Source organism: Aulostomus chinensis, chromosome 19 (assembly GCF_037954235.1).
Source record: "Aulostomus chinensis isolate RoL2024-O1b breed Wild chromosome 19, RoL_Achi_v1.0, whole genome shotgun sequence".
NCBI lineage: Eukaryota > Metazoa > Chordata > Actinopteri > Syngnathiformes > Aulostomidae > Aulostomus > Aulostomus chinensis.
Genome location: NC_141338.1, coordinates 18,075,644 through 18,103,035, shown reverse-complemented (window position 1 = coordinate 18,103,035; position 27,392 = coordinate 18,075,644). Strand labels below are relative to the sequence as shown.

The 27,392-nt window shown below is 45.8% G+C and overlaps 1 protein-coding gene across 2 annotated transcripts; it reads right to left on the bottom strand.

The window, feature by feature from the left end:
- Positions 1-24: 24 nt before the first annotated feature.
- Positions 25-19,463, bottom strand: gsna (gelsolin a). 2 transcript variants are annotated; one of them, XM_086188569.1, is made up of 16 exons: positions 19,161-19,463; positions 11,451-11,651; positions 9,246-9,400; positions 8,766-8,927; positions 7,483-7,632; positions 7,304-7,393; positions 6,800-6,932; positions 6,265-6,569; positions 6,055-6,188; positions 5,846-5,936; positions 3,272-3,442; positions 2,801-2,975; positions 2,143-2,264; positions 1,906-1,983; positions 1,762-1,822; positions 25-830 (listed from the first exon to the last, which is right to left on the bottom strand). In XM_086188569.1, exons 2-16 carry the CDS (start codon positions 11,644-11,646, stop codon positions 661-663), a joined length of 2,193 nt encoding a protein of 730 aa, XP_086044695.1. In that variant the 5' UTR covers positions 11,647-11,651; positions 19,161-19,463; the 3' UTR covers positions 25-660. The 2 variants fall into 2 exon arrangements, with proteins under 2 accessions (XP_086044695.1, XP_086044696.1); XM_086188570.1 differs by lacking the exon at positions 19,161-19,463 and adding an exon at positions 15,399-15,516.
- Positions 19,464-27,392: the final 7,929 nt, after the last annotated feature.

Genomic DNA, 27,392 nt, shown 5'->3' with positions numbered 1-27,392 from the left:
GTACAAACGGACGCACAGCACCTGAACATTCAATCACACTTTATTGACTTGAACAGGTTTCTAAAGCAGCGAAGCATCCAGATTCCCAGGAAAGGTTACACTTCCTGTCTGACAATCCGTGGCATTTTAACAGTCAAATAAATAGAAACGGTGTGCGTGGCGTGAAGCTCTGAACATCTGCCGGGGCGTCTTCACCTGTAGCTGGCACAGTACCTTTGACTAAAGAGCAGGTTTGCTGTAAACTCAAGGTGCAGGGTTCGTGTTGCTCTTTACCTGATTTGGTTTCTTGGCACTGACTCTTCCAATGTTGCCACCTTTGCTGTTATTGCGTTTGAGAAGTGACTAAATACAAAATGAATGGGGAGGAAACGTTGGCTTCACACAATTGGTGTAAAACCCTACAGGAAGCCAGTGCACCAGTGAGTTCAAGCTCTACTGCTACTGGTTGGTCTTGAACCGGTATAAAAGGCAGGGCTGTGGCGTAAAACTGCCTCAGACCTTCTAACTTTAAAAACAACCTGTAAAAAAACTTGTTTCAAGGCATTCTGGCAGCTAAAAAAAAAAAAAAAAAGTCTTGTGATTGGAGCTCAGTGCTGGCAGCAGAGCGGCGGGGTCAAAGGTCAGGGGTGGGGAGGGGAGGCAGAGGAACCAGGTGAGAGCTCACAGGGCCAGTTCAGCCATGGCCCGCTCCAGGGGGTCGCTGGTCCAGTAGTCGTGGTCCCAGCCCAGGAACCAGCCAGTGAAGGTGGGCGGCTCGAAGCCCTGCTTGATCTTCACGATGGGCGTCCTGCGGTCTCTGCTGGCCGGATCCGTCTCGATGTAGCGGAGCGCTGAGGAGGACAAGATGGGTTCAGACTGCAGCTGAAGGCAGGAGATCCAGACCACAGTTCTGACTGGCGAATGCACCGCACCATGTGGCTTTTTAGTCGATGTCTTTCATTTATATTCATTCTATTTCTACTCATCTTCATTATTCTACTATTCCAGGTTACATCGCAATGACTTGATTGTATTGTCATCTTCATCTTGTAAATATGTTTTTCTGCAGCGAGCCAAACTGATGCTTCAACCAAAAAGTGTTTTTTGACTTCCCACTACTCTCAAATCTGTGTTTGGAGCTCATCAAGACGTGTGATGTTTTTCTCCTCTGTGACTCTTAATTGTGACTCGGAATGTAGGAGGGGCCACCATGAAGCGGCGCAGCACTGGAGGTATCACGGTTTATATTTAGCTCCGTGTTTGTGGATCACACGGCAAACGGCTGGATGAGGAAGACGTGGATTACACCAGATGATGCGCTCGAGTTTGTACAGTTCTGTAGTTGTTTTGTTGCTGCAGCGGTTTGTTAGCCGTTAGCTTCACGCTAAATATAATTGGCTGAATTATGGCTTTATTCATTTTTTGATTGTACAAGACAACATTAGATTAAATCCAGTTGGTTCAGTTCACCAACAGCCAGTAAAACGTCCTTCAAATGACCTCCTGCTTCTACTTTAAAGAATGTGTGTATTTTTCCACCTCTGTGCCTTTGGCATGGAGGTACATGTCATTAGTTTTTTCGGTGAAAATGGTGCCATCGACCAGCAACACAAACACAAAAGCGCAGCGGGGTTTTTTTCTTTCTGTGTGTGGTTTTGTGATTTGCCAGATTCTTTGATAAACAATTGCGTTTGACTTTCTCAAAACGAAGGAGGCCAAAGGCAGGAGTTCTAAGGAGGTTTTGGTTCCAGGGAGGTCTCAGTGACTCCAGCTGGTCCTCACCGGAGGCCATGGCTTCAGTCTTCTCCTCCTCCTGGGCCTCGTTGCCGATCCAGACAAACACCTGTCAATGGGAAAGAGTCACGTGGATGTTGGTTGCTTTCAAGGAGGAACCCGAAAAATGAAGCTTAGCCCAGGTGTCCTCACCTGCTCCCAGGTGTCGAGGATCATGACATCATCAGTGGCGAGGTCATCTTGGGTCATCTCCCCAGGTACCTCCTCGATCTGACAGGAGGAAAACCCACATTTGTGTTTTACAGTTTGTCAGGTTTCTACATTCACCTGACAGTTCTGTAACAATCAAGAGACACGGACCAGGGAGAGGAACCTCTGTTGACCTTGATAATGAGTCTACAAGGTCGTCTCCCAAACACGGTGACTTACGATGAAGTTTCCAGTCTTGTTAGAGCAGGCAAAGAGTCGGGGTGGGTGAGCGTCCATCTTGTCCTTAAGTCTGGTGGATGTGCGGTATTCTGTCTTCCCTCCCAGAGCGTCCCAGAACTCACCTGGGAGAGGAGACACACACACACACACACACACACGTTGAGTTTGATGGTGCAAAAGTCATGAGTTGAGTCAAAAGACTGTTTTCATGTATTTTACTTGGCATTACTGAGTTCTCATTCATGATTCTCTAAATAGTGAATCAAGTCAAATCCCAGGCTTCAATTACCAATTTTGGATGAAACCCCACCCACTTCCCAATCAAGCCCCACCCAGTCTGAGCGAGGATCATTTAGTGTGTTAAACAGACTGGGACACTGATGATGGTGCACTTGTTTAAAAAACAGGGAGAGTCTGTGTGCAGCAGTTTCAGGTACCAGCAGGTCTGGGACCCCTAGAGGGAGCTAGCTAGCCTCACGCTGACCAGGCCTGCCTGAATGGGTAGAAAACAAGGCTGCGAGACTCATGGTCCTGAATCTGCTGATGAGCCGGATCCGCCAACTACTGCAAACGGGCCTGATGACCCTGCAGTGGGAGACCTTGACTGAGCTTCCCCTCAGTGAGTCCCCCTCTGCGAGACCCTCCTCCTCCTCCTCACCTGTCTCGCCTCCCTCGGCCAGCTCAGACGCTGACACCCCCAGGATGTCACACAGCTGCTGAGCTCCCTGCTTCTCCAGGCCACTGGCTCCCACCCCCACCCACAGGAAGGAGCCTCCGGGGGTCACCAGAATAAAAGCATCATTAGAGTTCAGGTTGGAGGCCACAGCATCGACCTGGAGGACAGGCGCAGAGACACGAGTGGTGAGACGAACTACTGCACACGTCCGCCACTCTCGCTCCACTGAGCGCCTTCTCACCCTGCTGGAGGGGTGGCCAGTGTTGACCAGTTAACCTCAAAATAGCTGAATTATTTATCATGAGGATTTTCTTGTATTACATGGCCTCTCTGGCAGGACCAACAGCAAAATCCGGACTGCTATCAGGACTAGTCACGGTAGCAGGTAGAAGGTGCAGTGGGTGTAATGTTTGGACGTGGTAGAATGAGCGCCACCTTCAGGTGATCTCTTACCTCCACGGTTCTGGTGTGCCCTGCAGAGTTGGAGCGCACCTGGAAGAGTCGAGTCTCAGCAGGAGCCGACTGACCTCCGTCCCTGGACGTTCCTCCCTTGTACACCACCATGGGCTGGCCTCCAAACAGACTCATCAGGTGGGCCGGCTCCTTGCCCTGCACCACCCTCACCTGACACACACACAACCACGATGACATCATCAAAGTTCATTCAAAGCTTGATAGGGAAAACTAAACTGTAAACTATCTCATGCAGAAGTGATGAAGGCTGCGCAACACAATCCCAGCAGGCTGCGTTCTCCATTACCACCAGTAGATGGTAGCATGGAGCCGAACCTTGTGATCCACAGGGTGGGTGGAAGTGAAGCAGGAGGTGGTGTGTGTGTGTGTGTGGGAGTCTCTTTGGTCTTTGATAGCAAAAACCACAATATAATAAACATGTCAGAGGAGTCTACAGGCTAGGACATTTGTTTCTTAGGTTGGCAAAAAAAGCCATTAATTTTGATTACCCAACATATGAAAAAAAGAACGTACAGAATGAAGGCACAAATTGATTTCAAAGTGATTTGCATCTTTCATCAATCATGACGATTGTGTTTCTGGATGGCCTCCAGGCCCCGGGTTTGCCTCCACACTGGCCAAAGGAAGCACAGAGCTGATGACTCTTGTGAGTTTGGAGCAGATTCATCAACTCTGAGCCGGTTCCAGTCACCGCTGGCGGCTACACGCATACAAAGACTTCATGCTGGGGTTTTCTTTTGTTGTTTTTTATGAAGTTATTAGTTTCAGAATATATTTTCAGTGTCTGTCCATCCATTCATCCATTTTCGACACCGCTTATCTGTTAAGGGTCGTTGGGGGGTGGAGCCTATCCCAGCTGACACTGGGTGAGAGGCGGGGTTCACCCTGGACGGGTCGCCAGGAGCAATTAGGGGTTCGGTATCTTGCTCAAGGATACTTGGACATGGTCACCGGGGGAGGTGAGGATTTACTGACTGAAGTGAAATATTTTTACTGTTGGTCACAGTTAAAGTTGAGAGATTGTCCGTTCCGCTCCAATTGCTCCTGGTTGCGTTTGTCGACTTCTAACTTCCTGTTTCTATATGCTAGAAACTCTACGACAGAGCCAAGAACGACATCTGTGCCCTAAAAGGGAAGATTTGGGTGAATATTCTGCTGCCGTCTGCACTCAGGAAGCTTCTCAGGGATGGCGTGGACAACTTGACCATTACTGCGCGTAAAAACTTGATTATTTGATTTAGCTGACATTTCCGGCTTCTCGTCTCGTTCAACCAACGTTCTAAAATTCAACTGTACTTTCAACAGCATGAATGAATGACAAAAGCAGCCAGTGTTCACGCGTACGATAACGACAAAATAACGAAAAGGTTTGGTGTTTTCTTAAAAAAAAAAACACCAACACAGTTAATGATTAAAATGCCATTTTCCTGTGTTTTCCTATTTATGCTGTTTATTTTTTTGTTTTTGTTTAATGCATGAGTTAATTTTTAAATCATCGCTAAGCCTGTAAATTTAAGTTGATTTCATTTATTTTATTTGGGCTGGCGAGCCTTTCAGCACTGAATGGAAATTTCATTTGGCGAGATTTTTTTATTGAATGCAAAAGAGACATTTGAAGGAAACACCTGTTCTTTGCTTTTTAAAGGTGAGAACATCCAACAAATGGCAACACACACACATGCAGGGTCATGCCACATGATGATGATGATGATGATGATGATGATGATGATGATGATGATGATGCTTGTAAGTGCACATAACCCTCACACACACAGAGTCAAGCGTGGATGCAGCCAAGCAGAACCAGGACCCATCAGACCAGATCTGTGTTTGTGGTCTCTACAGTTATAAGCACGTTTATGTGGATCCGAACACACTGAGTCCGTGTGTGTGACGAGGCTGCTGGACTCATGACCCTGGACCTGCTGATGATCCGGATTTGATGACTGTTGCAAACGAGCCCGGCGACCCTCAGTGAGGGACTTACGCATCACATGACACCTACTTGTCATTGTAATGTTACTAACTTTGGCGACAGAGGGGCAGTCATCCACAGTGGAATGTCTACCCACACCCCTCTGCTGAAGCAGACAAGGAAGAGTGTGAATGTGTGTGTGTGTGTGCGCGCGCGCGCGCGTGTGTGTGTGCGCGTGTGTGTGTGTAGCCTTTACTGTGAATCTGATTTAATTTATGATCGCCTTAAGATAGCCAGAAAAAAAGGAAGTTTTGTTTTTGTAAGTAGGAAGAGAAACCAGCTTCTCTTCTGTTTGTCCCTGGCTCAAGACAAAACCATGAGTCACTCTGGGAGGGGGAGGAGGAGGAGGAGGAAGAGGGAAAATACCTGAGTGGTTATACGCGCACCAACAACCTGAGGAGGAGGAAGTGGCAGGAGGAAGGACACAGCGAGAGGGAAAGCAGGAGGAAGAGCAGAATGTGAGAGGAAGTCCAGGTCAGAGGAGGAGCCTGAGATCAGGGAGCCAGCAGACACACTCATGATAAAACGATGGGAAGCTCGTGAGGAGAGAGAGCAGATGGAGGAGCGACGTTCTTTACCTGCACAGGACCACCGCCGAGCTCCTCGTCCAGCTGGGCGCCGAGGATGGCACATGCCCCGATTTCATCCTGGCTGGAGTCCATGCCCTGCCTGAGGAAGAGTTCCAACGCATGACCACCATCATCCAAGTCAAACTAGAAGTGAGAACCTCTGGTTCTCTGGTTCCTGCTTTCTTCCTGGGTAGGGACAGTCAGTGTCATGTTCTCACCACATGTAGATGATGTGTCCCTGCCGTCCTCCGTGATGGTAGTTGTACAGGATGATGTAGCTGTCTCCTCCGTAGAACTGGCCATACGTGGACGGATCCACCGCCACCTTGTCGGATCCCTCAATACGCCAGATCTGAGGGGACACAAACACGTTTACAAAGTTGTTCCAGTCTGAGCGACGGTGAACCCTCCAGCCTCCGTTTTCTCACCTGTTTCTCTCCGCTGCCGTCATCCACCATGCCGTGCTGGGCGGCCATGGCAGGGGAGTCGTGCAGGCTGGCGGCATCGAACGGCACCTTCTCAATCTTGGCGATGCTGTTAGCGATGTAGGCCACGCCCAGACCCACCGTCTGATCTTTGTCCCGCCAGTTCTTGAAGAACTGCTTGAAGAGGGGTGTCTCGCCCATCTCGGGCAGGATCTGGACCTGCGTGTGTTTGGGGTAACCCATCTTCTTGATGAACTCATCTGCAGCATTCATCGCAGCCTTTCGCTCGTCCATGTTGGCGTCTTTGCCTGAGAGTAGAATTGAAAACTATGGAACTGTGGTGTCAGGGACGGACAGGCAGTCTGTATGTATCAGCACATGCCAGCGTAGGCTCAGAGAATTTCACACTAAAACATGGTTGATTCTGGCTTCCGCCACTAGCAGCTGTAATCAGGGGCTGACGGTCCAGAATCCACCACCAAGCATTTATTGAGCAGAGACGTAAATGTCGAGGGGGGAATCAGCAGCCTCCACTGACCTTTCCAGACAAAGATCTTGCCGTCAGAGCCATGATCCAGGATGAAGCAGTCACCGGACTCCAGGGCGCTCTGGGCGAACGGGTTCTCTGCTGCCACCAGCGCGATGGTCATTCCCCCACTGGCATTCGACACCTGCCAAGGTTTGACATTGTTGAAGAAAGAATCCATCAGTGTCAGTGCAGCTGCAGGTGGGAGGTTCAGTGTGTGAGAGCTGCTGCTGCACATTTACACCTGCTAAATATTTCCAGGACCTCACTTAGAATGATTGACAAGCTGTAAACTTCCAGGAACACGCCAGCTTCTGGGAGAGCACACATATTTTACATTATCCATCGTCACCAGAATCAGACGAGCGGACCGATGTTTCAAAATCACTGCAACTTCTCTGTACTTGTACCTGTAACCACCGTTGTTTACTGCACTTCTCTTCCTCATTAATAATTAACTTGTATTTAAAGAAATAACCTCCCAGGCGACATGAGTATGTGTGGTGTTGATCTCACCTTGTAGAGTTTGGCCCTCTTCCTGTTGGAGGCGTCCGCCGTGATGTCATCAGAGGCTCCGGCAGGCAGATCTGGTTTCTCACCTAAAACCTGAGACCAGGAAGTTGTATACGCATCATTAAATAGACGACTTCTGTCCTACAATATGATATTATTCGTCATCTGCTTTGTTGTCTCACCTCAATCATCTTCTCTCTCTCCCTTCCCTCATCACACACGTACACTCGGGCCCTCCCACTGCGCTCGTTGTCACGGATACCCTTGGCGACCTGTGTGGCCTTCAGCTTCTCGAAGCGGTTGCTCTGGGATCCACACCACTGATAAATCTCCTGTACAAAACCAAGAACAGAGGGTTATGAAGGACATGAATAGTCAAGAGTTCCTGTTGCTAAAACGGTGCAAGTTAAAGCATTTTTAGCCAAACCTAAAGTTTCAGGCTCATTTCTGGCTGTGTAGCAGGTGCTAGATGCTAGCTCCTGATTCTCAGAAATCAAATCATGATGGGACAAAGTGAAGAGGAGGAGGAGGAGGTTGATGGAGGAGAAAAGTGAGACCCTTCCTGCGGCTGGACACTCAGTCAGTGTTATGCTAGCTAATAGCAACAGTATTTTAGCATGTACAATGCTGCTGTGGCTCTAAATTAACAACCACGGCATAAACAGAGGGCAATTAACTCCCGACCACAGCAGAAGGAAAACAATGGCTCTCTCTTTAGAGACTTTGTTTTGTGTGACAGTGCCTCTTTGTTAATTCTGCCTGCAGAACAGAAAAAAAGTGTCTTTATAAGCTTTTAGGGAGAAAAGCCAGATCCAGGAGTTTATTAGAGGCATCAGCAGGACTAACTTATGTTAACGTGAAAACAGTGAGTCTGACCCTCAGTGTACTGACAGCGGAAACAAGCAGCAGTCACTAGCAGGGCAAATATCACATGTCAGGCTACTTTTGCTGGCTAACATACAGCTAACTTTGCCTGAACGATCGCCTTTGACTGGCAGCTCTCTCGTCGTTGTGTGTGAGCGTGAGAGAGTGATGACATGGGCGTTCTTTGCTTCTAAGATAAAAAAACCCCCACCATATCACTGGAGTTCTTTTAGCTCTCTATCAGCTAATAACCATGATTATGAGGCTGCACAGAGGAATCAGATCAATTTTCAGCTCTACGGGCATTTTGAACTTGCAGAATTCAGCGTCTCAGGCTTCAGCTCTGTCCCCTGGTGGGCGTGGCTTTCAGAATATGACGCATTGCACTCTGTCTCTACTGAAATCAACCATGAGTGTGAAAGATGCCGTAAAAACAAGTTTTGATCAACGCTGTCACAGTGTTGTCATTGTTTTCCTTGTTGAATGTGCCAGATTCCTGGTCTTTGCAACAGTAAAACTACACAGCACTGCTTTGGCAACACCACACTGATATCACGCCAGTGTCATACTGATGTGCTGAACAGGCCCTGGCGTGACTCACATCACCCAGGTCCAGGATGAAGCAGTCTCCCTGGTTGAAGCTGTCCCAGCTGACCGGCACCTCCGTCGCCCGGATGACACGACGACCTTTGACCTGCAGCACGCGCTGCACAGACACCTCGTTGGTGACGACATGCTTGAACCCTGAAGCCACGCCTCCTTTCTGCAAGACAAGAGTTTTTAAAAACAAAACTCCTGTTTTATGAGGCTTGGTGAGGTTGCAACTGAAGAGATATACTACCATAAAAATAGTAAAATTCAGATAATGCATGATCTTTTATTCAAATATTTTCTGTTTGGTTTACTAATGAACTGCATCATCTAATTTCACGGACAATGAACGAGAAAATGTAGCTTAGGTTTTCAAATAAACCAAAATGTAACCATACAAGCCTCTAACATTAAAAAAAAATCACAAACACACCAAAAAAGTCTCAGTTCAAGTTTGCGTGTATAAATCAAGCATCAGTCAAAATCTTACCATGTATTTGATGCCAGATTTGAAGTATCCAAGGAAAGTTTTGGACTCGTGTCCCTGGACCTCACGGTACTGGATGGGTTTCCCCCCCAGAAAGTCATCCATTTGAACTGTGAAGATGGCCGCCGAGCCGCTCTCATCCTGGGAGCAGAAATCACCTGCACCAGAGACGACAGACGCCATAACACTCCTGGTGTGTGTTCTGCCTCAGCTGTCTACCCACAGCCACATGGCGGATTTGAGTCAGGAGAAAAATGCGTGGGAGGCACAGTCGATGTATGCGAGCAGCGCACGCGTTAATGCAGGCAACTTTACTCTGTCTCTGGTCACACGGTGACGCTGAGGGTTACATCACATCCTGTTTAGAGATAAATGCTGCACCCCGGATCAATGAAGCTGACTAAAAGCATGAGAAATCAATTTAGAGAATTGATCAAATCCAGCATCTCTCTTCCTGGATTGTAACTGAATTATAATTATAACATACAGAGTTAGCATCTGTTATCAAATCTAAATATTAAATAGTGATTATATAAGCTGATGTTTTCATCTGAATCCAAAAATAACTACTTTAGTACAACTGTCCACATAAATTCCTCCACATATACTTCCATTTCTTATCCATTTTCTACCTCTTATCCTGTTAAGGGTCACAGGGGGTGGAGCCTATCCCAGCAGCCTTCAGGTGAGAGGCGGGGTTCACCCTGGACAGGTCACCAGTCCATCACAGGACCAACACATAGAGACAAACAACCATTCACACTCACAGTCACACCTACAGTCAATTTAGAGTATCAATCAGCCTCGTCCTCTCTTGATGTCTTTGGACTGTGGGAGGAAGCTGGAGTACCAGAGAGAACCTACACAGGAACAGGGAGAACATGGAGACTCACACAGAAAGATCCTGTGATGGAGCCGGGACTGGAACCTGGAACCTTCTTGCTGTGAGGGGACAGTGCTGACCACTGCACCACATATATTTAACAATATAAAGCTATAAACATTATTAAGTAATGATAGTAAATTGATGAATCTGCTCTCTGGATAGCGTGCTCATGATATATAAAATTTTAGAATATCCACCCAAATTTTACCATGTTATTTTATTTAATATTTTATAATCTATAACAAAAATTTTATTAAAAAAATAATGCAAATCAGCCTGAGACGTACTACATTACGCCACCAGGGGGCCACAGCCCCCGGTTGGGAATCCCTGTTTGTCTCAACCCACTGAGGACAATTTTAATTTCTCAGTTTGCCAAAAAAACCCACTTAAACTAGATCATGTCCTTACTGGTCAACAAAAAAAGCAGTGTCCCTTTCAAATTGAACTACAAATCAAATTATCGCCAGTGTGTGCGGTTAAAGTGCACTTAAAAGTCAAACTGGTGCTGAAGCCTAGGAGGGAAGTTAATTTTAAGTTCCTCTTTAATTCATGTGTCAAATAAAATCAAATAAACGAGGTTCGATCTGGGGGGGGGGGGGGGGGGCACGAACTGCCATTATCTGCTATTTCTGTTTGCTTTCCCGTTCCAACAATAAAGATATTTAATAAACAATAACAGTCGTGTTTTAGGAGACATAATTACACCGACAGCATCGGCGCGTGTTATTCTGAGGCTACCGCGCGTCCCTGAGACGTCTCTCTGGTCTCAGCGACACAACTTTGCAGGGAGACGGACACACACGTCCCCGTCGTCTCTGGAAAACTGAAATCAGCTCGTCCATGTTCAGCCTCATGTCAGAGGAAGCAGTACAAAACGCTCCAGCAGATTAGAAAAGCAGATCTGCCAACCATGTGGCCGCTGCAATGACAGGAATATTATTTTGTTTCTCTTTTCATGGGCTTGGACACGCAGCACTGTTCACCCTCTGACCCCAGAAATATCCTGATTTACCAGGCCGTCCCGCAGACTACACTCTTGTTTCTGTGTTACGTCTAAAATACTGACGTGTGTATGTGTGTCATGCTTTGTTGACTCACACACACACACTGTTTATTTTGAAACAGAACTTTTCAGACGTCATGTAAGTTTTTCTTTGACCTCCCAAAAGCAAATCCTCTCAAAATGCTTCGCTGGGCTGCTTTTGTGGCAACGTAGTAATTTTCCACTTAAAAACTCACAATGAACTCGAGCTTTAAACCATCAGTATGTTTCGTTCCTTTCATTCTGAGTATCTCTGTATATTTCAGGTTGCACTCACCCAACCAGAAGTGGAGGTCATACTGCAGGTTTCCAGAGCGCTGCTTGATGGTGTTGAGGATGAGGTAGGCATCTCCGGTGTAGAACCCCCCGTACAGGTTCTCAGGGACGGGAACCAGGTCAAAATTCTCCACCCTCCACACCTGGAGGCCTGGTTTCTTCCCAGCCCGCTCAAACTCTGGGTGCTGCGCTGCCATGCTGCCTGCGGAGAGATCCCACACCTCAGACTTCCTGCTCTCTGTCCTCCCTGCTTGTAGCAACACAGTCGGGTTTTATGATTCTGAGGTCAAATATGGCAGCGCTAAGAGTTGCTACTCGGTATCTTTTTTTTTTAAAGTGACACAGTGTCTTCCTACTTGTGAGGCTTTTCTCTAGGAAACATGAAGCCACCCCCTGAAGGCTGGGTCGTTGCCGTGGATACCAAGATAAAGTTTTGGTCCATAGTTAGATATTAGTGCACACTGGGGTGAGTCACTGGTGCCCTGTGCTCAGGGTGTTTCTACCAGCAGGCAGGAAGGAAGTCGTGGATATTATGACTCAGGCGCGGTCATAACTGCTATAGACGGTGGCAAGGAAACACCAAAGTAGAATGTCTCTGACTTTACAGCACGCCGGTTCTTATTCTTCCTGTATCTCAAGCAATACTTCATTAAAAATGTACTCGCAACTGAGCTCACAAATACATGCTTTTCCTCCCGCATCACTTTTTGGTGACTCCAAAATGCTGAAAGAGCCAACCATGTATACTTAGCTTGGAGCTAACAGAGGCTGACGGCTGACAACAGCAAAACTGTTGAACCTTGAGCTCAGACAACCAGAGGACCTGCAGGAGCTGAGGCATGCTCGTGCACTCTACGCAGCAGACATGTCCAGTAATCATCACACACACACACACACACACACACACACACACACACACACATCCTTCATGTCAGCGCTACCTTCTGACAGCGTAACAGACACATGGTGCCGAGTCAAGGGTTTCAAGTCCCTGCTGCTTGGGGATGTTGTACATTTCTCGGATGGGGGCCCGGCTTCCTGTGGAAACCTTTGTTTTGGCTCTCTGATTGTTAATTAACATGTCTTCCTGTTTATTGGAGCATGCCAGATGTTAACTTCAGTACAGAGATCCGGACTGGTGACGGAAATGAATAGAATTAATAGTTTTTGGTCCTGAGATGTCCAGTCACTGCCTGCAATAAGTTGACCGCACATGAAAGCCTGGGAACAATTATCTCGTGGCCACAAGTTAATCTGCTGAATCTTCACTGAAGAAAAAAAAACAAAAAACTGGCGTTAAATTTAACTGGTAAAACCTTGGTAACAATTAACACGTGTAAATTCCATGTCAATTTACTGAGGAGGAGGTCAGAGCAAAGTTTACTAAAGTTTACAACGGCCTGTAAACTATTCTTGATGTTTCTTAAAGATAAACCTAAAATTTGCTTAGAATTTGCATGTGGAAATTGAAACCAAGGTTTTTCTAAGTAAGTTTCCCTTCACGTTTTTTTTTTCTTTTTTCGGGCGTCTTAGCCACACACACAAAATGTATCTCTCTCTTTCTCTCGCTCCTTCATCTCAGCGAATAGAGTTCCAAACTGATAATTAAGTGGTACTGACACACACACACACACACACACACACACACACACACACACACACCTCCATCGAGGCTGAAGTACAACCAACTTTCCTGAAAATAAACAAACAAAAAGAGGCGGAGGACAGAAGCGACCTGGGTGCCTCTAACTAGATACTAAAACCTCTGGATACGTCTTCAGCCTCTGGTCTGACCCCTCGTGCAGGTAGACTACGCCCCCCCGTGTACAGTCTAAACAGCGTCTCTCTGAGGTGAAGCAGTGTACTTTGGCTGTTTCGTCTGGAGAATTTCTCAAAAATGCATCACTTTATTGATTTATGTCAATAATGGCCTCCACTCCCCAGTGCTTCTCAGCTCCTGTTAACTCTTTATATAGTCGGGATGTTTCTTAACCGGGGGGTCAGTCAGTTCAAAATCAAAATCCAGCTCTCCACAGGAATGTAACTTGGACCTGCAGCCTCTCAATTGCAGCAAGAATGGCTCATTCTTCCCGGCGGCCGTCTGCCCACAAACACGGCAGGAATCTTCTTGACCTTGGATGGGGGTGGGGTTGGGGGGGGGGGGGGCGCCAACCGACAAACCATGAAACCAAGCCAACAGATGTGGGGTTCCTTTTTCCACAGATTCAGCTCTCTCTTATATAACAGCCAAATTCATGGCACAATATTTTGTAGCCATGGAATGTTTCAACACGGAAAAGGCGTTGGTGGGTCAACTCATCACGTCCTCACATGACCGGCCTCCACTTGTGTGGAGAGACGGATGTTTCCCCGGTGGAGTCGGAGAAAAGAGGCCGTGAAAATCACCGCACAAGATTTACTACCACTGAGCGTTAGTGGTTCCTCATTCAGAGATGAGGAATTTAAAGGAACATGCTAACTTTATGAGGGGATATGCTTATCAGTGGCAGACAAACCCATAGATATGGCTGACTGCTGTTTAGCTAGCTGCAATAAATGCTAGCATGAGAGGAGGCGGTCTCAAAAGTCTACAAAAGCACTTTTGTCAACAGTCTTTGCTTGTAATAAAAGTAAAACTGTGTTAAAAAATATGTTGAAAATCATGAAATTACTCCAAGCAAAGGCAATTTTCGGAAAAAAAGAGTACCTGATGACTTTCTCTACTGCCCCACTGCTACTAAGCTTAGCAAAGCTGAGCTAACTAGCTAAATAGCCATCCAGCGGGGTCTGGAGGGGCAAACACAGAGGAGAGAAGAGAAACTACTCGTCCCAAATATCAAAATGTCACATCCCAGGACCTCATAGACTCACTCGGTAACAAGTTTTTGTTTATTTGGTGGGATTTTGTTTCACCTGTGCACACACATACACGGGTAACAGATATGAGACCCAGTTTGTAACAAGGCAGTATTCTGTGCAGCTAAAACTGCCTCTAAAACCAAACGTTGTCCCTCTTCTGCTTGTGCACAAATAAAACCATTCAAATACGATGTGTTTATGTGATCCTCACACAATCAGCCTTCTTCTTTTTAAACTTTGGGTGGCGGCAAATAAACTTTTCTTCTTCCTCCCAGTCTTTACAGCAAGCTAGGCTCCATGTTGATTTATGTACTGTCTCCTATTGTGTTGTAATTCATTGGATTATACTGCAGTAATTGTTGACACATCGCACTGATGACTAAAGGTTATTTATTGTCCTTTAACCCATGGACAATTAAAATTAGCTCATTAGCGAGGCTAACTCGTGCCTGTAGTAATTCAATCCGTGCACTAAAGGACTTCCAACATTGAAAGATACAGACCTTAAAAAGCCTTTTTAGTGTATTTCACAAACTTTTGAACTATAAAGTGACACGTGTTCCGTAACATAAATGCAAAAACGCTACGAAGAGAAGCAGCTACCGCACGCTTCAAACTCCTACTTCCACAATATCAAGGGAACAATCTGAGAGAGAATGAGAGAACACAATCATTTCAAGCTCCCAAACAACGGTAATAAATCTGTATCTTCTGCTTGAGTTAATAATAATAAATAAAAAAGACTCTCAGTGACATTCAGCTGGGGCAGAACTACAGGATCCTCATTAGCACAGATGCAGACGAACAGAGGAGAAACAACCTTTAACTTGAATCCCTCAAGATGATACCAGGCATTTAAACCAATGACAAAACCTGTGGTTACGATGCAAACACACAATTTGTCGCTTAAGTTTTCATTTCTCTATCTGATGTGAAGTTTTACTTTTTGCTTCTGTGGAGCGAGTTTCGTTATAAAAGCACCCATTCAATCTCCACGATAACTCTCTGAAAATAGAACTCCTTTTAAAAGAAAGGAAATGAATAGAAAATCCAGAGACCTCACTTTATTCGTAAGATCAATCCAACATACCTTTACTCCGAAACTCGTGAAAAATATCACTTTCGTGGGACTTTGTATTTTGAAGATCTGTGGCACTAAATAAATATGACTGGCTTTGACGGTGATCTAACCCCTGATGGAGTTATCGTCTCTGTGCATCAAAGCTGTTTTATCCCTGAGTAAGACACTCGTACCGTCTGTGTGCTAATAAAGCAAACATCAGAGGGGAGACGTAGCATCTGAATAAAATCCCCCTTTGAATACATCAAAGCCAGCATTAAAACCTGTACTAGCAACTCAGAAAAAGGCCGCATGATGACAGAAAAGTCTGAAAAGACTTGGGAAAAGGTTAGAAAATGTCATTTACACACAAAGGGGGGTTTCTTCTTGTTTTTTTGTTGTTGTTGTTGTTGTTTTTTTACAATATTTTTGTGCAATGTTTTGATGAATGAAGAGTAAAAGCGAGAGCGAGAACTCCCGAACTGAGTGTTTTGTGGGTTTACTGGACACAACTGACGGTACGTGAGTTTTTCCAGGCATGCTGGGGGAAGCAGATGGTGTCTGCATGCCACCCTGCACAGCTGGAGGTATTCGTCGAGTGTCTATCTGCAGACAGACAGACAGACAGACACACACACACACACACACCTCGCCTCCAAGCGAACATTGCCTCAATTATTTGGTCCCCTCCCCCATATGTCACCAGCCCCTCCTTTGTGCCGGCCTCTGCTTCAGGCCTGAGTTGAAAACCAAAACTGCGGCGCAGATGGCAACAGTGGACTCATATGACAAGATGTTTTCCAAATACAGCCCTTGTGATTTGTTGTCTGGTGTCCCACTTCAAAAACAAGGGTTTTATCTGTGAAAGCTGGATTTGTGTGCTCCAAAAATACGTTTGTGCTGAGTCTCTCACCCCCACCCCCCCCCCAAAAAAAACAAAAAAAAAGGTTCCCCCTTCAGAGGAGGGGTGGGCCGGCCTTCTCGATGACTCATTTTCTCCGTGCATGCCACTGCTGGCCCCTCAGGGACAGTTCAGCTGGACTCCGGCTCGTCCAGGACACATCAGATAACACAGATCCGATGATGTTTAAACAGCCATTCTGCCTCACCTCTGTGTGTTTATTCAGTAAAACAACATGGACCAATATGGTCCTTTATGACCTGGCCAATACTGATATGCGGATGCTTATTGAAGGATATGAAAGGGGTTATTTCAGGAGCAACACTCGAACGCTGCTAGGAGACAGCCAGCAGTGAGAACTGATGCCTGAATACGTAGCAGCAGGTTGTCATGTTGTCTCAGTTGGGAAAACTGGAAATATTTTCTCCAACATTTCATGGTTGTTAACCTCACTTCTTGTGTTAAGGTAGCAATGTGTGTTCTGTTACTGTAGGAATTCATTTAATGACATAATTGAGCATTAAAACGCTTGTTCCACTCTCGTGTTTTTATTCTAGGACTCCACCAATGCAGCTTTGCATGATTTTCAGTCGAAAACAAAGTTCTTATTTATCTTTTACTGGCCGTACGCTTACGCAGGCCCCTCTTATAGCGGCGCCTCTCTGCCAAGGGGTAGCGGAGATCCTCTACAAGAGAAGATAGCACCTCTAGCTAGCTTTAGCTTGGGTGGTGTGTGTCACTCTGAGCATCAGGGTCTCCCACTGGATTCCATTATGCTCAGGCTGTTACACCTTTACACTCCGAGTTTGTAATCTTCCCTTGTAGAGCATCTCTGGGGCAGTAATCCTGTACTGGGTGGGCGTGCTGTGCCTGAAGTAGCTGCCCGTGTAAACACATCCATGATGGCGGAAAAAAGAAGAAAACACTGGAAACCAAGAGTTTAGTTTAGTCTGAAAGCTCTTGAGCTTTTGGTTTAAAATGATTCCTTTTACAAGTTTACTTCGATGTTGTGGAATTTGGGCTTTTTTTTTTTTAATGTGAACATCCAACACTGCAGCAGTACATATGAGAGAATCTAGGTCCACTTTAGCATCAGTGGCGACGTGCTCATGAGAGCAGTGCAGGAATGAGCCCTGAGCCAAGAAATAAGTTAGCACAGTTGAGCCTCCTGTTCCCTTCTCTCACAGTCAGGAGACATTCTTGCAGTAGGATCTTTTGGTGGAACTCAAGCAACTCCTAAACCTCAAACCCCCCCCCCCCCCCCCCTTAAATATGAGTAATAATCCTGCTATTCCACAGTTATACAGCAGAAGACAGAAGTAGGTTTGAAAGTTGGAATATTAAGGACTAAAATAGATGGACGTTCCAACAGAGAATGTTGAGTCAATGCAACAGCAATGCTACAACTGTGACTAAGAGTCTAGTTCAAGAACCCAAGCTGAAGGGAGATCGTGGGCTAACGTTAGCCTTCTGAGCTAGTTAGCATGCACACTGGCCAGCTAGCATGCTAACTAATGCACTTCCAATCAAACTGGCCACAGGATCTCTGGTAGAATTTGCCGTTATAGAACATCCATCCATCCATCAATCCATCCATCCATTTTCTACCACTTATCCTGTTACAGGTCATGGGGGGCAGCAGCCTATCCCAGTAGTCTTAGGCAAGAGGTGGGGTGTATATATGTATATATATGGGTATATAACAGGGTCATAACAGACGTGAGCTGCAAAGACTGCGCTCCCACAGGTGTTGTGCTCATCCCAGGGTCTCCTGCAGGGTCACTGGACTCAGGATTTCATGCAGATTAAATCACTTCCCACTGCAGACAAAAGCCTGATGTCACAGGATTTTTTTGGTTATTAAAAAAAGGGGGGGGGGGCTTTAGAGGTCACCTCCCGGTGACCTCACAGATGCTGTGCTGAATCAGACATGATGGACATGGACACGCAAACATTCAGACCAGTTGGTCAGCCCTGCCCTTTGGCACACGCCTGCCCCGAGAACAGGCACATGCAGTTGTTGGAGGTCTCTATCTACACGGAAAGGGATTATTACTGTCCGTGGATGCAGGCATCCCATAATCTTTGACCGTCTGACAGCTGAGTGAGGGTCTGACACGGCACTATCTGACTGGCCAGCAAGGATCTGGTGTCTGCTCAGCACAGTCAAACACACACCAGGCTGTCTGACGCACTCACCTCAGGCTGATGAAACAGTCTGCAGGATGTTGAGACTAACGTCCTCAGTCTCGCTATTTGGTTAAGCGTTTCTATGGCAACCAAGTCAGTACTTCTCTGTTTGTTTATTGTTTTGTTTTTGTTGTTGTTGATTTTTTGGTTGGTCTTGGAAACAATAGATTTACAAGCACGATTGTGGTTACATATTCCATGTACTAAAAAAAAAAATTATTAAAAAATGCGTAGGTTGCAAAGAGAATTCAAATAAAGTTAAAAAATATGTTAAACACATTTATTACTTTACACTGATGTACCACTGTGTTACAATGAGACACCCGAGCACATTTTTCACAGCATGTAAGAATGAGACAATAAGCTCGCAGCGTTCCGGCCATCATGCAGGGTTTCTGCTACCGGTTTGCCCATATATGGCAGCGGCGTCACACCTCGACGGTAAAAGCTCTCTTTGCAGCTTTTTAAGACCCATAAAAGCAGTAAAAGTGAACCCATCGTGAGCCCGCAGACACAACGCAACTCTTTCATTCTACCAGGCTCAGCGCGACGCATCGTCTCTCCAGTCTGGGTGAAAAGTAACGGTCCAGAAGACTGTGACGTTAATTAAGACGTGGAATGAAAGACCTGCATAAATCCGTGTTGCAGGCGTCAGGAGGAAAGTCTGTGTTTGAGTGTGTGTGTGGGTGTGTGTGTCGTACCTGAAGGCTGAAGCGTGTGGTCTGTGACGGCTGGGGGCCCGGGGTGAGCTGCGGTGAGCGCTTTCTGGACGCAGCGGGGGTAGAGAGGTTTTAGTTCGGCGAGGAAGCGGAGAACAGTGCCACTGTTAAACCGTCTGGCCCGGGACACTCCCCGTTACGACACTCCCCTGTCCGGCCTGCACCACCGCCCGCCAGCAGAAGGTGGTGTGGGCGCGCACAAGCACACCAGGGTGGTGATTTTGCTTTCGACAGTAAAATTATGGGAAAACACTTATGTTTTACCCAGCCAGTCTTAATGTACTGGATCGGTGGTTTATTCTATAGCAGGGGATGAAACAGGTCACTTCCGGTGTGCGACGGCTTGTGCAAATTAAACTCTACTGCCCCTGTCTGGTCCTGGTGTGACACCTGAACACGCACTGATTCACTAGAGATGCAGCAGAACCAGTATTCTTTGAGGCCCCTGCCCTATGACCCTGCGTGCGTCTACGCTGGACAGCCTGGTCACAGGATGGAAAGTCTCTTGGCTTCCTCAAAGAGTCTATAAAGTAGAAATCTGAGCAGTCACAAGGATGTCCTCAAGCAGCTGATCGGTTTGGTACCGGAGTACCGGAGTCGGCACCACTCGTTTTTAGGTTTTAGAAGAATAAGAATACTGCATAACTTTGTTTATTGCATCAAGACTTCTTGACTTTGTCAGGAAGTTCTATTTAGAAAAAAATGAAATTATTAAAAAATAAGTTGAACTAAAGTATAAAACGCTCTGGTGAAGATTATGACTTTTATATTGTTAGGCTCAGTTTTGACCCGGTTCTAATATAAGAGTACGAAACAGTGGGTCGAACCTGAAATCATAAACACAGCCAGCTCCTCCTCCTCCAACCACCTGAGCTTCTGTCAGGGGCCTGTCTCTCTCTGCCTGTTTGACCAAACAAACAAAGACAGAAAGTTGGAGTTGGTGTCTTGCAGAGGACACGTCTCCAGTTCAGCTGTGCTTTACAACATTCTCCATGTGTTCTAGGTCCACATTCACCGAGGGAGGAACTCAACGAAAAAACAACAACAAGAAGAAGATGTTTCTTAAGGAGCTTGGATGTTCCCTTGTCAAGGTGCACATGGAGCAAAGGGAGCAGGTGCCACGAGACCCAGCCGCCGCAGCCTCGGTTGCCGAAGGGCATCGGCGCCAGCAGCCTCCTCAGCAAGCCCTGCCTCAACATCAACCACCTGATTCTAAAAGAAAGAGGAGTCAGGTCCCTAGCAATCAACGCGCTGTGCTTCACCTGCAAACAGTAAAAGTGTCCCTTTTTGCCTCACGTGCATCTAAAAACACACAAATTCACATGCATGCTCTTGCTTGTTTTACCTTGCAAATGTATATTTTGTATTATCACTCGTTCTGCTTTACTCTTTGTAATTGTATTAAAGTTCTATTTCCGAAACAAGACTTAGTTTGTTTTTGTTTTTGTTTTTTTGCTTTTTTTCTTGAAGTAAACATATACGGGTACAAACTGACCCGTAACATCGTAGATGTTGCTATAGTTAATAATATAAAAATTAAAATGTTGACCCTATAGACAAGAGAACATAAGACCAGAGTAAAACATCTGGTAAACACAATAAATTGATGCGTCAAGTAGGCGGGATTTATGATTTTCACACGAACAGCAGCACTAAATATAACAGAGTCCTTCAATGAAAGTCACAAGACTCAGCAACCATCTTGGAAACTCCTTTGGGGCAAGACAAGACCAGGAGAATCCTAAATGAAGGCCAAGAACTATCGCAATCCCATCTGACAAGAATAATTTGTTCCCTTTTTTCCCTTAGAAATAATTTGTAGAATGCACAGTAACTGTAACTGTGTGTAATAACTGAAAGGAAAACATTTGTAATCATTTGCATTCTGCGGTAAGAAACCCTGAGCACAACAAGGAAAACATGTCTCCACATCTTGTGAGAACTTATCACAAATTTGACCTCTTAGTTTATTAAACTGTAGTACTGACACATGAACGTTAGCAGGTCTAACTCGTCCAATTACAGCCTCAGTCTGGCCTGCTGACGCTGGACAGGCTTCTTGTGACTGTGTGGTTTTAAAACACGGATGAACTCTGACTTCAAAACTGAGATTTTATTTTGAAAACTTCATAGGGGAAGTGTATGTGAATTAAAAGTGTATTCCTGTATACTCCTGGCAGGATGCGAGTTTTTTTTCTTTCTTCCTAAAATAACTTATTTGTATCTCACACCCGAACTACCGGCGACCGGTGCAATGTGTAGATGTGCACATCATCCAGCTACTGCCTCAGTCCCCACCGGGAACAAACTCTCACTCTCAGCATCGATGGTGGGTACAGTGGGTAAAGTTTCACAACACCCCTTCAAGTATTTTTGGTATTTTTTATTCTAAACTAATTTTGAGAGCAGAAATTCAAAGGTTTTTCATCATTCTGATTCTTCAATGTGTCCTCTGATCAAAGCGATTTTCTGTCCGCGATTGAGATTCAAGTCACTATTTGAAAGTCAGCCTGCTAGGCTGTACAGCTGGAGGCCTGTTCAACAGGAGTCCGCTGGTCCGTCCCTGCTCAGATTCGACATTCACCTGAACGCAGACGCAGTCAAACAAGCAGGCTGGGCTCCTTCCAGACAACCGATGCATTCAGCTGAACCCGCTCGCTCGCTCTCATTCGTGCCGGTTCATGGCAGCAACCCTATTGGGTCTCTGTGTGATATGACAACTGCTTCGCCATGATGGCTCCTGAGTGACTGGGCTGCAGTGGCAGAAATCACCATGGAAACATGACGGCTGTCACACACTGAGGCAATTTACAACTCAAATTTAAAGTGTGTCTGCGCAATGACTCCTTTGATCAGGTCCAGTTCAACGACTGTCCCTGAGTCTTTGAGCCTGTGTCCCCACAGGAATGTTACACACACACACACACATACACACACACACACACACACACACACACACACACACACACACACACCGAGGCTGAAGTACATTAGTGTTTCCTAGAATAATTTCTGTTTAATAACAGCGAAAAGGGGGCAAAGGACCTATAAACTTAAAGGAACATTATTTTTAGCATGTTTTAGGAACATGAATAACATTTATATATGTGATGATATAAAAATAACAGAAATAACAAATATATTTTTACATATACATACATGACAACTGAGAGAACCCATGTGGTTCTCTGCCCTCACTGAACTGCGTAGCCGCCGCATTTTAGATGTCTGCTGAAGTTACCATTTATAACTGCTTTCGGGATAAAGAGTTAATGCAGTATTGGTGGATATAATAAAATATTTGATAATGAAAGCTATTTTGAGGGCTTCAGGTTAAACTGATTCCAGGTCCTTTGACAAACACAATGGCAAAATAACCTGTTACAAACCAAACACAGGTGGTGCAGTGGTTAGCACTGTGGCCTCACAGCAAGAAGTTTCCAGGTTCCAGTCCCGGCTCCATCACAGGATCTTTCTGGTTGAGTCTCCATGTTCTCCCTGTTCCTGCGTGGGTTCTCTCTGGTACTCCAGCTTCCTCCCACAGTCCAAAGACATCAAGAGGGGACGAGGCTGATTGATACTCTAAATTGACCGTAGGTGTGACTGTGAGTGTGAATGGTTGTCTGTCTCTATGTGTTGGTCCTGAGATGGACTGGCGACCTGTCCAGGGTGAACCCCACCTCTCGCCTGAAGGCTGCTGGGATAGGCTCCAGCCCCCATGACCCTTAACAGGATAAGAGGTAGACGATGGATGGATGGAAGGAAAACCAAACACAAGCAAGGTCAATCACAACTGTGGTGTTGAAAATCAGCTTCATAACATACAGACCAGAATTTTTACAGTTTGTAGAAGCTTTCAGATGAAGGTCTCCTCATACATACAAGATACATGTCAATTTGAAATAAAAAAAGAATGGAAAACAAATGAAATGAGTAAAGACACCCCTGTCATAAATGTTCAAGTCTAGCTGGCCCTCTAGTGGTCAAAAGAGCATCCAGCAGTAGAATCCACCCTCACCAGGCCAGCTTGGTACAGCAAATATGAGACAATTGCTTGAACAGGAAAGGGAATTACAGGGTTGCTCTTGGGTGGCGTTGGACCTGATCGGACTGGAATATCAATCAACTGTCTCCTTACAGACTTGACCCACCTCCCCTTCTCTCCTTGAACTCCTTCATGCCAAATCCATCCATCCATCCATTTTCTACTGCTTATCCTGTTAAGGGTCATGGGGGGGTGGAGTCTATCCCAGCAGCCTTCAGGTGAGAGGCGGGGTTCACCCTGGACAGGTCACCAGTCCATCACAGGGCCAACACATAAAGACAGACAACCATTCACACTCACAGTCACACCTACAGTCAATTTAGAGTATCAATCAGCCTCGTCCTCTCTTGATGTCTTTGGACTGTGGGAGGAAGCTGGAGTACCAGAGAGAACCCACACAGGAACAGGGAGAACATGGAGACTCACACAGAAAGATCCTGTGATGGAGCCGGGGCTTGAACCCAGAACCTTCTGGCTGTGAGGCCACAGTGCTGACCACTGCGCCATTGTGCTGCCATGATTTGAGAGTAAAAATTGTAAATATCGAACTGCTACCCTGCTAATAAACCATGTATAGATTCACAAAGGTGATATAACATCAAGTACTGTCTGTATCAGTAACAGAGGTTATTCTACATGTTATTGTGTGTTATCTCTGTTTCCATACGTGTTGGTGTGAGATTTACAGGTCATGGAGGATCAGTTATTCTGGGGCTTTAATCCAAACAGTTTTTTTGAAGCTGTCTCTTGTGGTTTATTATCTTGTTGGATCACTGTGACGTGACACAAGTGAAAAATAACAACAACCGAGGTGGCTTTTAAACTTCGGTGTCCAGGAATTCGTTGCTCCATCCGAAGGCGACTCAGCCTGCTGGGCATCGTTGATGAACGAGAGGGTTCAAGACGGTTGTTTTGTTGAGTGAAAATAATTGGAGGTAAACATACAAAAAAAAAATCACCAGTTTCCACAGCAGGGAAGCAAACCAGTAACCCAGGAGAACCATTACAGAGACGACCCGCGTTAGCACCACCCATCGTTGCACTATTCGTCGTCGACCACACCAGGATCAGCGCGTTGGAATCTGTACGAGCTACGACGCAGCGATGGTGCTGTTGGTCCCGTCGTTGAAGCTGTCAGAAACTGTCCTTCTGAGGAGGTCGACACCTTTCATCCACGCTGTTACATTAACAGATTAGCGCTAAGATATTTGTCCCATTTAATCCACAAATCAACCCCATCATTCACAGCCAAATGATGATCAGCTGGATCAACAACAGTTGGCTGCACAAAGACAATGTGACCGTCGCTGTTAACGTGTTTCAGTTGATGAGATATGGAACCGTGTCTTCGAATGCAGTTCATATTTACCCCCCCCCCCCAAAAAAAAGATAAACTCAGGACAGACATAAAATAAAGTTGTAAAAATTGTTTCCTGTCCTAAATAATTAATATAAGTACAGGAGCAGATCACTTCAAAACTGCAGTAGTCTTTTCTGTTTACCAGCATCTGAGAAAAGCACAGAAAGCATTAAGAATTCTAAAGTTATGTTTTATGATGACAAATCTTATAAAGGCAATATTTACCAGCTTATTTGATTACCAAGTGATACGCACAATCTTATAGCACTGACATGTCTCAATCTTTGCTGGAGTTTTCACAAGTACTTTGTTGTTGTTGTTGTTTTTTTAAAGGCGGAGGCGGCAGAGGCGACTGGTGGCCGGCTTCAGCTGCAGGAGCGTCCCTGGAAGTCGAGGCAGGCAGAAGAAGAAGGACAACTCGTGGTGGACGATGGACGGCCTGGAAGGAGAAGGAGAAGAAAGGTTAAGTTTCTTTATTGTGTTATTCTGACAATCAAAGGAAAATGTGCTGTCCAGTGAAAAATCTACACGTCGGCGTTTGTCTTTATTCTGCTTGACTGTGGACGCGTTGTAACGACGGAAACGAAAACTGTGGAGACATTTTAAGTGAGTTTTTCCTCAATTAGCACTTCCATCTTCTGTTAAGTGGACTTGTGAAAAGTATTGTGAACGACAGCCTGGTGGCACCAACGTAGTTGAACAGAAATCAGAAGCAGACAGCGTGACAAGGACAAGGAGGGCAAGCAAATGTCCTCGTCCCCCAGGGACAAAGAAACACAAATGATCCAAACTCTTGCAAACAAGACGAAGGAAGAAAATTCTTTGCTTTGTGCGAACACTGTTTAACAAACTCCACTTTGTTACGTTGTTATTGTTAAGTTATAAACTGTGTCTTGTAACTTGTGTTCTCGGGGTGTGGAGACGTTGCCGGCCTTCAGCTTCTGGGCTCCATCAGTCTTGAGGTCTTCAATGACCCGGTCACTGAGCCACGTGGACACAATTTCAGCAAAAATTGTGTCACTGCATGCTGGGATGCTCAGGGCTCGTATTCACGTTCCATCGGGAGTGAGACCTTCCCAACCAAACCTGAGCTGTAGGTCAACTCCTTGCTGGCTTGAGGTGGTTGATGAGTTCCAACAGAACCTGCCGGCTCCTGTTCAGATCACATGACACATGATGTTGTTCCTGCGAATGAATGAGCGGGTGAAGTTCAGCAGACGGTCCCGGAGGGACAAAAGGAACTTACAAAGGTCCAAATGCACACCAGACCTCAGTGAGCGAGACGCAGGGTTCGAAGGATGTAACCTCTCCCCCACTTTATTCTGAGCCCCTTCCACTCAGAACGAGCCGGCCGTCCGTGTCAATCACGTTTAACTTTAAAAATCATCAAAACACAGGGAAAATAAGACCGAGTTGTGTTGCGTTATAAAATTCATTTGTATTCAAAGCAGGTTAATTGTACATATAAAGTTGTGAATGTTCATCAAAATGCTGGAGAAGGAAACATTCTAAATTTGATTGGAATTCAGCGATGTGGAATAAATTGATTGCTAATTACAGGTAAGTACTGCAAATTTTGGGGGAAAAACAGTCGTTTGTAGTTGCTTTTGGATTTTCTTAATTCTGGGATGAGATATCGTTTGTACAAAAAAAATGATTAAGGAAAGTATTTCTTTTGTCACAAATTATGTTGTTGTATGTTTTCTGTCCATTTTGAGCCCCAGCTTGATCCACTGGGTGCAGATTTTAATGCGGTTCTCAAGTGAGTAGTATGAGAGACAGGATGGACCAATTTACAGAGCAATGGACAGCAGGAGACGAGCAGTCTGAGAGCTCGCCATTTATGGTAGCTCCTTTGAGCCAAAGAAAAAAAAAAGACGTAATAAAATTTTAAAAAATAAATAATTCAACTTGCATCCCTGCCTGCCTGTGTGATGCTTCACCTCTGCCCTGCAACTCACCTCGAAACCCTCTGAAACAGTCTCCTGAGAGGAACTTGAAGGAGCTCATCAAGGAGGAGAAGCAGAGAACGAGACAGAAACAGGCTGACGACTTGATCAAAAAGCTGCAACGGGAAATCTCTGAGTTGGAGGGAAGAAGGAAAAAGACTCAGAGGCGGAGGTTATACTTAAATCACTCCAAAAGGATCATTCCGTTTTGGAACGCTCCAGAATGTAGGAAGAACCAGCCACCATGAAGCGCTAAGTGACTGGCAAGCGACGGCTAACAACAGACACCATGGCGCCTGAACAACGAAACCTATTGAAAACAAATAACAAGCGGTCAGGCTGACGATAATCATGCGTCCTCCGGGGCAGTGAGGACAGTATGTCATGAGAGACAGGCCAAGTGTCGAGGCTTTAGGGGGATTTGACTCAGCTTGCAAAGATTCCATGACCACAGCCTCTGAGGAGCGGGGGGGGGGGGGGGCAGGGTGAAGACGGGGAAGCCTAATTTTTGCAGAGACCAACAGGATAGACAATGCAAATGCTATGCTAGCTAATGTTAGCTCACAGCTAGCAAGGTGAAACAAAGGGAAACGTTTAGTCCCGGGCTCAGGTTGACCCTCGTCTAGTGTGTGTGTGTGTGTGTGTGTGTGTGTGTGAAAAGGTGCTGAAGTAGCCAAGATTAAACTCTTAGCCCGACCTTCAGTCGTGGTCCTCATGGCGGTTCAGGCTGAAAACACGGCTGCTGCGTCAGGAGGACACAGATGCATTCCAACTATTACAATGTGGCAGCGGGTACAGCGAAGCAGGTGAAAGCAGCAAACCCCCAGAAACTCTATAAAATTATCGTAAAATATCAAGAT

What these genes read in the sequence shown, in the direction of transcription:
- gsna (XM_086188569.1), bottom strand. Translation starts at nt 11,646, where the DNA reads ATGGCAGCGCAGCACCCAGAGTTTGAGCGGGCTGGGAAGAAACCAGGC. An exon ending in CAAGATCTTTGTCTGGAAAG is followed by an intron (nt 6,570 to 6,799) that starts GTCAGTGGAGGC and finishes TTCTACTCTCAG; the next exon opens with GCAAAGACGCCAACATGGAC. An exon ending in TCGGCGGTGGTCCTGTGCAG is followed by an intron (nt 3,443 to 5,845) that starts GTAAAGAACGTC and finishes TGTGTGTGTCAG; the next exon opens with GTGAGGGTGGTGCAGGGCAA.